General features: G+C 37.6%; 1 protein-coding gene across 1 annotated transcript in view; it reads left to right on the top strand.

Annotated features, from left to right (window-relative positions):
- The window catches only part of LOC142343843 (uncharacterized), a 65,596-nt gene extending 52,204 nt beyond the window's left edge, over window positions 1–13,392 (top strand). The window contains exons 5-9 of the mRNA XM_075395211.1: window positions 3,881–4,015; window positions 7,289–8,380; window positions 8,917–9,125; window positions 12,026–12,190; window positions 13,146–13,392. Of these exons, the coding sequence (XP_075251326.1) occupies window positions 3,881–4,015; window positions 7,289–8,380; window positions 8,917–9,125; window positions 12,026–12,190; window positions 13,146–13,310 (1,766 nt within the window). The 3' untranslated portion in view covers window positions 13,311–13,392. The remainder of the gene's footprint in view (window positions 1–3,880; window positions 4,016–7,288; window positions 8,381–8,916; window positions 9,126–12,025; window positions 12,191–13,145) is intronic.
- The last annotated feature ends 726 nt before the right edge of the window (window positions 13,393–14,118 follow it).

Raw genomic sequence — 14,118 nt, 5'->3', positions numbered from 1 at the left:
GTATTTGCAACAAGATGAGGTGAGCAACTAAAATTTTTGAGTATTTTGCAATGTCAATTTTTTTTAGTTGGTTGCTGGAGATGGTACAGAATTGTTGAAGCTTTAATGCCCGGTGTTTCTTTATTAACGTGAATAACGCCATTCGACTCTATGGTTACTGTTTCAGATAGGGTAATCAAATCAAGTATGATTTTTTTTCTTTTGATTTGGTTTTTATTCATAAATTCTAGCTCGAACAATATGGAGTCGAAATCTTCGCTTTTGCTTTGTTTTTTCACTACCGGCTCAATCTCGTTGTCTTCGCTCATGGGTTCTGTTTTTTTCCTCTTCCTCTTCTGGTGTTTCAATGGCTTTGTTTTCAATCTCAACTGGTTCAAGTGCTTTCCCTGGTTTTTCCATTGAGTTCGACTGGTCTCTTTGCAAACGAGACAGCTGTGCAGCTTTCTGTTTATAAAGGGGATTGTCCAAAACTTCTTTTTCTACCGGTTGATGTGAAGCAAACATTCGTTTTGGAATTAAAATGAATTCTTCGGTGTGCATTACAATTTTGTTAAATAACGATGACAAGCGAAACCAACAGTTTTAAACAAATCTGTTTTTTCTAGCAAAAAGTTGCCTCTTTTCTTTCAAACTTGTTTGTCTAGACAATAGTTTTCTGAATGATTTTTCATAACCTTCTACAAAACTTTTTCTTATTGGAACATTACCATTTTACAATGTTGAGCAAACATTCGCAAAGGAATTTAATGAAATGATTTGGAGCTCTCCCGATCTTCTCTTTTATTTGTGTATTCGATATCTCTAGCAGCCGCCCCAGCATACAAATTTCTTTCTCTAGCATCGCTCAGGCTTGTGATAACAGCTTTAGCTGATGGCAGATAAAAAATTGATGGTCCTAGAGGAACAATATTTGAACAGTAGCGCTAGACGCCTGATGTTTTGGGATCCAAATCAAATAATAAATGACCAAACGGTTCTTTGGTGGCGAGCTCGTTAAAAATTGTGCATTATTCAACTGTCGACCAATAAAAATAATCTGTTGTGTGTCACGTGGTGATTTAAAGAAAATGATATGTGTTGTGTTTAGATCAATTGTTCTGGACCATCTGCTTTGCTGGAACAAATTGCGTTTAACATAAATTACACTGATGTTTCTATGTCGCACTGCGGTTGCTAATTTGGAAAATTCTTTGTCATTGAATATTTCTTCACATGAATCATCGAACACAAGAAGGCAATTCTCTAACTCTGAAATGAGCTCAAAATTGGAGAATTTTTTAAAATGTATGTTCAGTTTCTTCTCTAACAATTGGAATTTTGGCTGATCATGCTGATTAAGATAATAAATTGTTTGAAACTCGGGAAAAAAATGTGCCAATTAATAACATTTTGAAAATGAGCTCAGTTTTCCTGCAACAAGATGGCCCGCAAACAGCCGTGAACAACCGGTCAGTGTTAGAAACAATTTTTTTCATAACGTTGGGTTTGGAAGAGCGTATCCAATTGTACAAGAGAGAAGTGAAAACCACGATGTGGATTCTTCACAGTCAAGACTGAAAAAAAACAACTTGGCGAGAGATACAGATATAAGGAAAATTATTATAATGATTTGTGTAAAATATACAACCTCTGATCGAGGCAATCTCGAATTGCAAAACCTCCAAGATCGTTTTGCTTGGTGCTCGGCATCAAAAACCAAGTCAGTTATGCCTCCGCCAGAATTTAATTGATCTTCGGTTTGACTCATTTTGGAGTAAAACTTTTCAAAAAACGAATTACTTTCCAAGAACTTTTACATAATTATTTAACAATAACAAAATTCATAAGAAACATATCCAGAGTCTTCGTCTCCTTGTTTGTAAGTGATTGTATAGTTTGCATTCATCGAATCTTGTTTATCTCTAAAAATAATTGACTCTACATTGTTCTCTTTAATCAGCTGCCTGATGTCATCGGGAAGAGTCTCATCGTCCAGAGACATCAGAGCTGGTACTGCACGCTTGGGCGTAGGTAAAGGGTTAAATTCAACCTTTTCATTTTCTCTCGTAAAGACATGGTAAAATTGAAAGTACTCCAGTAGAGAAAGATACTTTTTGAAAACTTCTATTTCAGCACCAGCACACACAATCTGCTGTTTTCTCAAAATTGTTTGGCCTCTTGTGTCAATTTTTTCTTCCTTGATAAGAGTAACCGTTAAGTAATTTTCAGGCGTTATGCAAATGTAAACTGTCAAATTTGGAGACAAATTCACTTGCAGTAGAGACGGAGCTGGTTTCTCTAACCGACGATTCATTCGTCAGCCACTGGTAAAACAGTTTTGCCTTCTTAGTGGCAGAATGCTGGCTTCTCTGTCATTTTGGGCAACTCAATGCATGTAATTTACAAACAGGTGTCTCCCGATATAATTTCAAGCGTTCAATTTTTGGGCAGAACAAAGTTTCCAAGTTGATAACGTTCCTCTGTAACAGCTGCCGTAAAGTTTCCCTTTTTTCTAATCATTTTGCGTAAAAATCAGAAAAGGGAAATCGAAGAACTATAATTTGAAAAATCTGTTGCAAATAATGATAAGGGTACTCTCCCGTCTCCCACGAGAGACCGTGAGATACCCACAGGAAAGATCTTTGCTCACTCGAGGACAATATGTTAAATGAGTTTGGAGGTAAAAACGAAATTATATCGTAGTAATTTTCGGTAGATACCGCAAGTTCTTTTATTATAAATCCAGATTTTTTACTTCGAAAGCCTTCAAAATCAAGAAAAACCGCTCCGGATTTCAACATTCCAGCAAATTGTATAAACTATTTTTGAAGGATTTTACGTAAAAACAAAAAGCAATTCCAGTCACTTGACCAAGGTACTCATTTGTCACTGAACAAGGTCTTACGTAAGAATAGCCTGGACTCTTTTCACTATTTTCGTATACAAAACCGGAAGCGTCGTGAAGTATCGCATGCAGTCTCAAAATTTTGAATGATTTTAAATATTTGCCGAGGTCTGAATTGTCGATGCCAATCAAACCACCATAAATTCGTAGTTTCAAAGCTATATCTAAATCAATCTCGGGATCCAAATGCAGACAAGTAGCTAAAAAGTATAAAAATCGTTCACCGTATTGTGAATACTCTTTTTTGATTTCCTTGTAAGTTTCGTGAATACTCCTCAAATCAACTGTAGCAATGGTAGCCATATGATTTTATAAACGCTCACTCAAAAATGACTGTAGCCACATAAATGCACATTTCCACCTACATGTATCCAGAAGAAAGCTAGTTTACATGTTTCACCCATGCACGGCTGTAGTCAAATGTTTTAAATGTAGCGACGCCAAGGATAACCCCCTATTATCACACGTATTAATTCGAAGGATAACCCCCACCCCCTATCTTAGTACCCTATTATCTTACTACTGCCGGGAAATCTACAAAAAAACCCAACAAGATGAAAAAAGTTTTTACAATGAATTAGTCGCAAGTCGCCAAAAAAGAGCAAAAACACTGACAAATTTTTTAAAATTAGCTTCTCAGAGCAGCCCGGGAAAGGGGCTAGAAATTAAACCCGAACTCTTGGCACGTTGCAAAATTTTTCGAAATTAGAAATTTTCAAGCGAAGTTTTTTTGAAAAAGTAGTTTTGACTTGGAAATGCAATTCAAGTTCAAATTCACTTTAAAATCTTATTAGTCGTGTATAGTAACCTCTAATGACGTCATTTGACTGCCCCTAGTGAACTCCTTAGCCCCCCTCTTATCTTGGAGGGCAATTTTCCGGTGTTAGTTGGTTAGGTTCACATTTTTTTTGAGGATACGGGCCAGCATAATTAGGGTTACTTCGGACGATGTCTATTCTTTGCATCGGTAACTGTGATTGAACTATTATTTGACAGATTCAACCGGTCTCTTTCTCGGAAACCCAATGACGCTGACAGCAGGACCCGGTACACTCTCCATCAATATCCCCTTTCCACTACTACCACCCTCTTCCTTCGCATTCATGATTGTGGTCGCCTCCCAGAACAACAGTAAGTACCCTAGTTGAGAGGTCGACTTTATGAAAAGACTTATAAAGTCGACCTGGGGGGGGGGGGGGTATTTCCCTACCTTAAATACACGGTCGACCTCCTAGTAAGGGTGGACCTCCAGTAAGGGTCGACCTAAAGTCTTTTCATAAGTCAAATAGACAAATAAAGCGAGCTGAATTTGATCGATTCGCGTGACCATTTAATCTCTAAGACCTCTATTTGAGATAGGATGATATCTTATGAGAAAGTTCAAAAGAAATGGTGATATTGAGTTACAGGCACAGGGGAGGTGGAGATCCATATTTTGTAAATCAAACACATGTTCCACAGAAATACTCAACTGCAATTAAGACCCTAGATGCCCGGGCCGAGGATTTTCCCCAAAAATAACGGGGAAAAGAGTGTAAATAGTGTATAAATAGAAAAGTTCACCCCTATTTCTCGGCTTAATGAAGGTTGGAAGAGTGTAATTATAAGAGTGTAATTTAAAGAAATAAAAGTAGAGGGAGTTAATCAGGATTGCCCCTCCACCTTCCCCCTGTCGACTATGTTACCTTCATTGTTTGCAAAACCATTGCGCCATCTGACACTAGGATTGGATGTTTCAATATTGTTATGTTGGTAATTGTGTAAAAGTGCTAGTTTTTATCAGTCCACCCTAAATTACACTCTTTGCAAAGAGTGTAAAAAGATTGAAAAAAATAGTAAATACAGTGTAATTTTTTTTTAAAAAAACACACTCTTACCTTTTTTCCCCTATAAATAGGATTGGAATACGCAATCCCCAATATTTAGGGGCGGATTCAGTGTGAAACCTCTGCCCGGGTAGTAAGCCCACTGATTTTCAAGTTTGATATCGTAAATCATGAGTTTCCCTAGACACAGGCTTTCATAGATGACATCCAATTTGTTATTCAATGTTGAGAACTTCGACTCTTTCCTATTATAGCCCCTTCGACAATCTATCTCCCTGTTATGGTATGCTTGCTGTAATATTGGGGAAGGGTAATAGGTTAGGGGGCTATAATGCGAAAATATCAGAATTTTCATCCTAACAAAACAGCCATGAAAATATATCTACTAAAAAAAGCCAATATATACTGAATAAAAACAGCTTGGCTAGGTTTTAAACTCAACTGTCACTAAATTTAAAATTTGAATCACTATGAAAGCAGATATTGAAAGTAAAAATACGATAAAAATTAAGTTTGATGCATTGCAACGCTGGACTAAAAATTTGTACAACTTCAATGCTACCAAAGATAAGGTCTAGGGGGAACGTTATAGGGGGAAAATGTAAGGGACAACTGATGTTCTGTTTATTTTTCTCTTCAAATTTTGTTTGTCCAAAGACAATTTGCCAATTTGTCAACGACTGACCTCCTGTTGTTTGTTCAATGGGCCCAAAAACAATTTCCAAATTATGTTTTTAGAGACACTGTTTTGATAAATTTGCTGAACAAGTTGGTTTATGGCCTAGTACCTACAGAAAAGATTGTTGATTCGACAACTTTTGTTGAAGACTACATTGATCCTTCTATAATGTAAGAACTGTAAGATGAGACGTCATAGATCTTTTGTTTACAAGTCTAACTGTACGCGACGTGCCTATAGAGATCATTCCAAAATAGAGAGTTGACAGTTGTGCGGTTTATAGCTCCAAGACAAAAATCAGTTAAAATAGTTAGTTTGCGCAGACAGACAACACAAAGAGTATGCAGAGGACAAAGAGAGGGTTGAGGAACACTTAATTCAACAAGGGAGCAGATGGAAGTTCAACCCCAATTGCGCATCACACTTTAGAGGAATGTGGACGGTTGGTTAGAAAAAGCAATGTTTACAGTGAGGAGGAACCGATCAAATACGAAAGATATAGTTTCAACCACAAGGAGTCTTTTAGAGCAGACGTTGAATGCCAGACAGTTGACTTCTAAATCAAAATAAATTTTTTTTATAGTTCTGGTTCCAATTTTTTTTCATAATATTGTAAAAAAAAGTCAACAAAAGGAGGACCAAAATAGCAATACAACACACATTCAGCAACTAATGCCACAGACAAACGTTATTTCTTGTAACTAAGCAAAACTTTCGCAAAACAACTTACTTGCGCATTTAATAACGATACTTTGTTTTGTACTTCATATATTCTTGAGCAGTAAATTTCTGCTTTGTCTAGTAAGTAGGACTATTCTGGTGGGGTAAATTATCTCTTATTGTGTCCTCTGTCTACAAATTACTTGAGCTGTGTTTCAAAATTACTACCCCTAAAATTTGGTATTACAGCTCGTGACTACAAGGAACAAAACCCAACCAAAAATCAAGTTAATTTTTGCATAAGCGGGTTCTAATAATATGTTTTGCATTCGATTTTTGTTCAATTCAATTAGTATAATTGAAACAATTTTGCATTGTTGGATCTGTGAGAAACCCTGTTCTTTTTTGAAGAAACTAAGCTTAGCAAACACATATGAACCAAATTTGTAAATTAAGGGTACAAAAACAGTGGTTAGTTACAAAAACGAACTACAAAGTCATAATAGCCGTACAGATTTGGAATCTCTAAAGCGGACTGGGCTTTGAAAAGATTTCTTTGTCCCAAGTGGAGAGCAGCCGTTGTTACAAGCTCCAGTTTTATGGAGAACAACAATGTTGCAATATTAGATACATGAGTGACATTTGCTAAGAAAAATTGAAAAATGAATTTACATCAGCTAGAACCAGACTCATGAATTTGAAAAACCTCAAATACTCATCTATAACTTTCATATACTTTTAACTACTTATATCTCTGAGATCAATCTTTTTATAGCAAAAATCGACATTAATAGAATGTTGATTGTAGATACACAAACTGAAAAATACTCTTGCTCAGTGAGTGCTGATTTACTGCGATTTTGCAGCGTGACAAAGAGACAGAAATAAATTAAAAGCTGATTGTTTAAAAATTGCATTAAGTTCCCTCCTGTAAATAATTGCGGTTTAAAACGACCATTTACAGATTAGCATTACAGAAGTATATCAATATCATGGTTCTTTAAATAAGGCTTCCGTAATTGAAAAATTTTTCTGTGGAAAGCACTGACAAAAAATTGGTTTGCTAAAACAACTGTAATGTAATATGGAACTAATTTTAGATCCTGTCAGTGTATTTTGTCGCGTTTCTTAGCTAATTCTCCAAAAAATTTAACGACTTGGGGGCAAACAGTCGCAAAATCTGACACTAAAATTAGCAAAAGTTGACATTTTTTAAATGGTTTTTTTTTATTTCTGTAGTTCGGTCGACTTCACTGCCTGCGATCAAAGAGCCTTCAATGACATGCGACAGTTGGTTGCAGGAAGAATCGGCCAAAGACCTGTCAAAGTGCATCTCGGAGGCTGGCAAATGGTACGGATGTCCTCGTCAAATCAACACCGGACAGTGGTGGCGGAGGCGAAGAGAGTTTCCAGACGCCCGATACGCAACCGAAGAGGTCGATGTTGGAATGGCAGGCTGGCAAAACGACACTTGCTGTTCGTACGACCCGGAAACGCGCGAGAAATTAGCTAATGCCAGTTTTTGTGCCAGTGGTTATTGCGAGTACAACATAGGAGCCGATTTCTGTGTCCGGTCGCCGAGGCTGGCTTGTCTGGAACAGAACGCGAAGAAGATTTTGTACGTTTCGAATCAGTGCTGCTACCATCCAGACGGATCCTTGATTCGGGAAGACGAGGAGGGCGCGGGGAGATTGAACCTTCAAGAAAACTCAATCAAAAATATGCCAGCCCATTACTGGTCAGATTTGCTACCCTACAAACAATGCTGCGGTAATTCTTCGACCTCTGCCAGCTGTCAACAATTCAAGACCTTTAGACCAAGTATTGTTGGTGGTTACTGGCCCCGGAACATTTTAATCGGCCGCGGTGATCCAGATTTTTCGACAGTTGACGGGTTAAGCTACCCGTTTATGGGTTTGGGCGTCTTTGTGATGTTTGAAACCAGCCTGGAGAACCCTAGCGTAATGCATATTAGCACAAAACGCGTGGGAAGGGGTACTGTATTCACAGGGTTCGCTGCCAGTTACAAAACGATTTTATTACAGTGCTATATGGATCAAAATCGGACTGTTTATGTTCAGATTAACAATCACAAGGTGGACTATAACCAAGGACCTGCTGAGTTTACACTCCATAATATTACGACAAAGATCAGTGCTGATAAGTTGACCTTTAGCTTTGAATTTGATGACACTGGGGTGAGAATCCGAGCCCTTGTCATTTCGGATTTCCTCAATTTGATAGTGTCTATCCCGGGTATATTCAAGAACAACATGTTGGGGCTCCTGGGAAAATATGACGGTGAAAGCTGGAACGATTTCACAAATTCCAGTAAGTATATTGCAAAGATGATAATAGTTAGTGATTGTTAGTTATTGATATAGTCATAGTGATAGGGTCCAGGAAATAAACCCCCATTTAACTTTAGATAGGAAATAAACCCCCTCGGAAAAAAACTCCACTTAATTTTAGATAGGAAATAAACCCCCACAGAAATGAACCCCCACGGAGATAAACCCCCATTTTAAAATTGAATTTCAGTCGTTATAATATGTTCGGTTGTGATAGTTTCATATCAAGTCCTACGGGCCGCTGAGGCATGGCCAAACGCGCTAAATGCGCAGCTCTTTAATAGTAAAGTGGGGGTTTATTTCCGTGGGGGTTTATTTTCGTGAGGGTTTATTTCCTATCTAAAATGAAGTGGTGTTTTTTTCGTGGTTTTTTTTACCGCAACTGATAGTGTTCACTTATTTTGAGTTTAACCTTCTAATCTTGCTCTAAACAGAAGTTTGTAGCAATTATTTGTCGCTTCTAATGCTAAGTTTTTGCTCGGCCCATTTTATTGCAGCAAAAATATTATTTTCCAGGCGGGTCGACCCTACCGAATGACACAGATTTCTACACCCTGCACCATTCCTTTGGGGACAGTTGGAAAGTGACGAGCAGAAACAGCTGGTTGTTCACAGACACAGACCTGAACAACTTCATCGCACAGGATATTGAGGACGGATTGCCGTTTGATCCCTCTTACGAGATCCAGTTCGAATCCGAGGAACGACTTCGAGAAGTTCAAGAGGTATGAAGCCATGATAACACTAGGGGGGGGGGGGGGGGGAGAAGTGGGTGAATATAGAAATTCCTAATTCCATGGATTTTAAATATTTCCCTCAATGAATCATACCTCCTCCTGAGCTTACATCCCATCTTAGTTTAAGATCTTAGTTTTAAAGGTGTTCCGTTTTTTTCACCCCTCTTATTTAACCCCCTTTCTTTTCACCCGATTTATCCACCCCGCTATCATTTCATCCCGGTTTTAACCTATAAAATTACCCTAATTAAATTAGCAAAACAATCACTTGGCCCTGCCTCTGAGGCCCGTGGGACTTGATATGAAACTATCACAACCGAACATGGGATTAAGTAATCCACCTAATTATGACAAAACGTACCTTCAATGTCGACTGCTAATTGGCGTGGTTTTACAGTTCAAACAACTTGAAATAATTATAGGATACACTCTTTTTTATAACTCAAAGAAATTGAAAATTGAATAGTACAGGGGGGTTGTAGTTTTGCAACTCGAGAAAAAAATAGAATAGTGTCTTTTCCACCGCATTGAAGAGTTGACCTGTTTTCGAACGCGTGGAGCCTACATCATTAAAATGTGAAAACACTGCATTGAAGAACCAATTTCTAAGAGCAGAGAGAAACGAGAGTTGTTGTTTTGATCACAAGTTTTTCAAAAATGAGCGAAAAAAGTTGTATCTCAAGATTTCTCACATTAGTTGAATTTTCAGAGCAAAATTTTTGCTTGACCGTTTCAACTATTCAAGTGAATTTTACGCTTTCAACTTTTGGCGTTTTGCGTGATTTATTTCTCTCAGCCATTCACAATATCAAGCAACAACTTAAGTGGCAGTCAAATAAAAACTTCTCTAGAATTTTGCTTTAAGTCTTGGTAGTGTTGAGGCCTGTCGAGCTGATTTGGGGAGGATTTGACGTATTTGCAATTTGTCTTCCATTTGATACTGATTCAGAACATTTGTATTAAAATTACGTTGTTTTAATCCAGGAAAATTCTGTCGAATTTAATAAACTTTGAAATTTTTTAAACAGTTTTTAAATTTTCTACGCTCCTTCATTGGCCCTAATTTTTTCATGATTTTTCAACTAAAACCTTTTTATTTTAAATCAACCGACTAGCTGCTTAATAAATAGTTCAGAGAGTAGTTTTTTATTGCTCTCAAACGATGTCTGCAGCAATTATAATAGTCCTGTCGGCCTTTTTTTCTGCGAATGTCCGCTTGACAAATTTTTGGTCTGACCTATTTGACTTAACGTCCTCAACAACTGGATGAACAGGTAGCGCCCAGCGGGCACTAAGTGCTCTTAGAGCCTTTCAGCTCACTGGTCTCCAAATATGCGATTCACAGAAACTGTCTTGGAGACTTATACTTATTGTGGGAAGGGCGGATCTTAGAGGTTGCACCTCTGTTGACCCCCGCAGTTGACCCCATCCATCTGTTGCCCACACCCCATCAGCCCTTTGGTGCCTTTAGTCCTGTATTAGATTTATGCGAAATTTTTCTCGACTAATTTTTCTTTTGACCCATTTGACTTTTCGTCTTCAAATTCTTAGAGCCTTGCGACTTGTTAGTCTCAATATGAGATTCATCCAAGCTGTTTTGAGGAGATATAAATTCATGTTGCGAAGGTCGGTTCTTTTAGAGTTTGAGCCCCCCTGAATCGTCCCACTCGTAATCACCGTCCCCATCCACCCTGGCTTTTTGGACCCCCTCTCGTCCAGTCCTCCCCATCATCCAGTCCCCCAAACCCCCAATTTGCTCACCTAACCAATGTACGCCCTAATGATAGCATCTGTAAGGCCAAGCTGGCTACTGCTGAAACCAAGGGCTCGACGGTCGTTTGAGAGCCATTAGCCTGACGTTAGTCGGTTATGCTTGATTGATTCATTTTTTATTCTATGTTAATATTTGTACTGAATTTCACAATTTTTTTTTTGCAATTCAATTAATTCAGGTCAGTTAATTTGATACCATTATTGAATTTTTATAGCAAGTTTTTCTTACAGCTTTTTAATGAATAGGTTTTATGGAGCCAATCCCAGGTTTTATTTAATGAGTTCGCAGCTACGTTAGGGTTTTTTTTCAGGGTGTGTAGATTGTTTTTATGCACGTTTCTTACATATTTTCTAGTTTTCATCTGTATGAAGTTTTTGTTTTAGAAACTGGCTACAACAACAAGAACTAAGCATAAAAATTTTAAAAATAGCTCTGGGGAACACTTGACACGCAATCATTTATCAAGTCGTGTACGTTTTATTTAAGAAAAACAAGTCAAACGCAAAGAAATTATCTCTCTAAAATCAATTAGGTCGTATATTAATTTGTAGAATCATGCAGCATCAACGACTCTTTGCCTTAATTCACAGTACTTCCTCTGCTATGGTAAATAAAAAATATTATAATATTATAGCTTTGAAAGCATTTGTAACTTTTACAAACTATTTCAAATATAGTTGCCCTTAAATACCTCACTTGATTTTTACACTGCAACTCAAACGCAGTAGAATTATTTATGAAAGTCAATGAAATTGATCACAAAATGTTTAAACAAATGCCCTTATGGCTGAAATTACTGCAATAATGTTTGGAATCAATCACATAAAATTGAGACCAGATGAACTGCTTAGAAGGACTTGCAAACTTTTGGCAACGGATTGTTACTTTGCAAGGACTTGCAAGCTTCATGTACAGGATGGTTAACTTGTAAGGAATTGCAGGTTTCTGGAAGAAAAAACTTGCAGGACGATGTATCGCCTTGTAAGAACTTGCCCAAAACTTGCAATTTCTTACAAGTTAACCATTCGAACACAATCCGGGTTAACACATAGTTTTGAAAAAAATGTTGACGGGTGGCGAGGGCTTTGGGTAAACATTTTGGTTGTTTGTTTAGCTGTGCAAAAATGACACAGCGTGTATGCTTGACGTGGCCCTGACTAACAGCACCGTATTTGTGGAGGCATTCGAACAAATGGAACAAATAGTGGAAGACGCCATAGTTGTGAATGATTTGTCCAGAATTAATACCCCAGAACCAGAATTCCTGCTCGATATAGTGGTAAGTTATTCTAGAAAAAATTTTAAAAGTATTTTTGATTTTTTTAGGCCTGAAATGCACCCTCCCCAACGAGACTTTTGCGCCTCCTAAATTTGGATCTTTTCTGTTTTTCTGCCCCCAGTTACATATTATGTTTTGTTATTTAGCACGTTACAATGTAAAAAATAGATAGAACGTTCGGCTGGAGGACGTAAAATCTATACAACCACTAAGCTGGTTATTGGAGGGGGGGGGGCAGAATAGATCCCTATTTTTACATATTAAGGTGCTATGGTAATAAGGTCGACAGATATCTTTATTAAAATGTGGTAAATTAAAAGCCCTTACAAAATTGAACTGGTTATTGATGAGATTTTTTCAAATTACATTTTTCTCGAGGAAATAATGAGGATTGAAGTTGGCTAAATTTTTCAGTAATGTTTACGTGACTCTGCTTGAAGTCACTGAGAACTTCTGGCGTTTATCGAGAACCGCGAAGCGATTCGAGATATCAAGTCAGAATTTGGAAGTGACTTCTGCAGAGTCACTTAACCATGCTTAAAACACGAAACGCGCACGTTTTAAAATGACGAAAGTCAAAGGATGTCAACTTCTGGCTAAGTAGCAACTTCTGGCATTTTAACTTCTGGCACTGCAGACTTTCGGCATTTTAAAATGTGCACATGAGTGTTTTAACTTTCTTGAATTCTAACTTCTCAAATATGCACTTGGTTCTCTTTTCAAAAGAACCCGTCACCGTCTGTGAAAGAGCTATATTTTTAGGAAAAATCTGGTTTTAAATCTAAAGGATTTCAATTGTTGTTTTTGAAACCCCCTCACATTTTTTAAATGATTCTCGACAGCAATTAGAGGTCAAATTGTGAACTTAGTCGCATCAATGCAGTAAAAAGAGCTATCTATATAATTTATACTTAAATATTGTGAATCTATATAATAATGCTGTTTTTGTTTTCAGCCGGAGGTGATAGCCCCAATTGTGGAGGCCGTTGTTCCTGAGGCGACAATTAGTGGTTTCACAGAAAGCCAAAAGATCACAATGATTATATGTGGTGCTGGCGCTGCTGTCATTCTTCTTCAAATCATTCCAATTGTAATAATTGTGTACAAGAAGTACTGTTGATTGATTTTTTATTAATTGCTCTCGAACAAATAAGTTTGTAGCATTTTTTGTCAACGAGTGTGTTCATTATTCGAAATTTCTGCTAGACCGTTTCTTCTAGAAGATTATTTTGATTTGTTTTCTCGATTGAATTTTTCACGCTTGACTGCTCAACTTTCGCCTGGCCGCAATTACGATTATTCAGAAAATAAGTCTGTCGCGAAAACAAAAGCGATTGTAATTTATTCAGAAAAACCTGGTGGCACTGTGGAAGATGCGTTAATACTTTCCTCCGGAGGTCGGGGGGGGGGGGGGGGGGGGTCGTAACATTTTGCGACCATAAAACTATCCAAGCTACAGCCCTTTTGAAGTAAATTCCCCCCGCCTGTTGTTCGAGAGCAATTTTTCCGACCGTGGTCGGTTTATGCATACATTACTAGCCATAGTACCGCTACCCGAAAAAGTGGACTAATTTAGCCATTTTACTCTTTAAATTTCACAAAAAGTATCTAAATACATGTAAAAAGGGCCCTACAGTGTAGAATGTGACGATAATCAAACTATCATACTAATTTGTATTTTTACAGTGACTTTCTTTGTCACCAAAAATGCAAAAATTAGCACATATTAATTAAAAGGGGGGGGGGGGCTCGCTCGTAACTCTTAACGTGGTTGGGGGGGGGGGGTCGGGGAACTACCGAGATTTTTTGCCGATTTTTTTAATGAATTTTTGCTGGACGGTATATTTTGAGGAGATAAACTAAAAGTAACACCTTTGGAAAAAAATCGATAATTCAAGTGCAAAATGTTATCTAGTAAATACATTTTG

The sequence above is a fragment of the Convolutriloba macropyga genome, chromosome 1 (assembly GCF_964194025.1).
Source record: "Convolutriloba macropyga chromosome 1, txConMacr16.3, whole genome shotgun sequence".
NCBI classification, from domain to species: Eukaryota; Metazoa; Xenacoelomorpha; order Acoela; family Convolutidae; genus Convolutriloba; species Convolutriloba macropyga.
The sequence above is the reverse complement of the archived record's forward strand: the minus strand, read 5'-3'. Positions and strand labels throughout refer to the sequence as shown.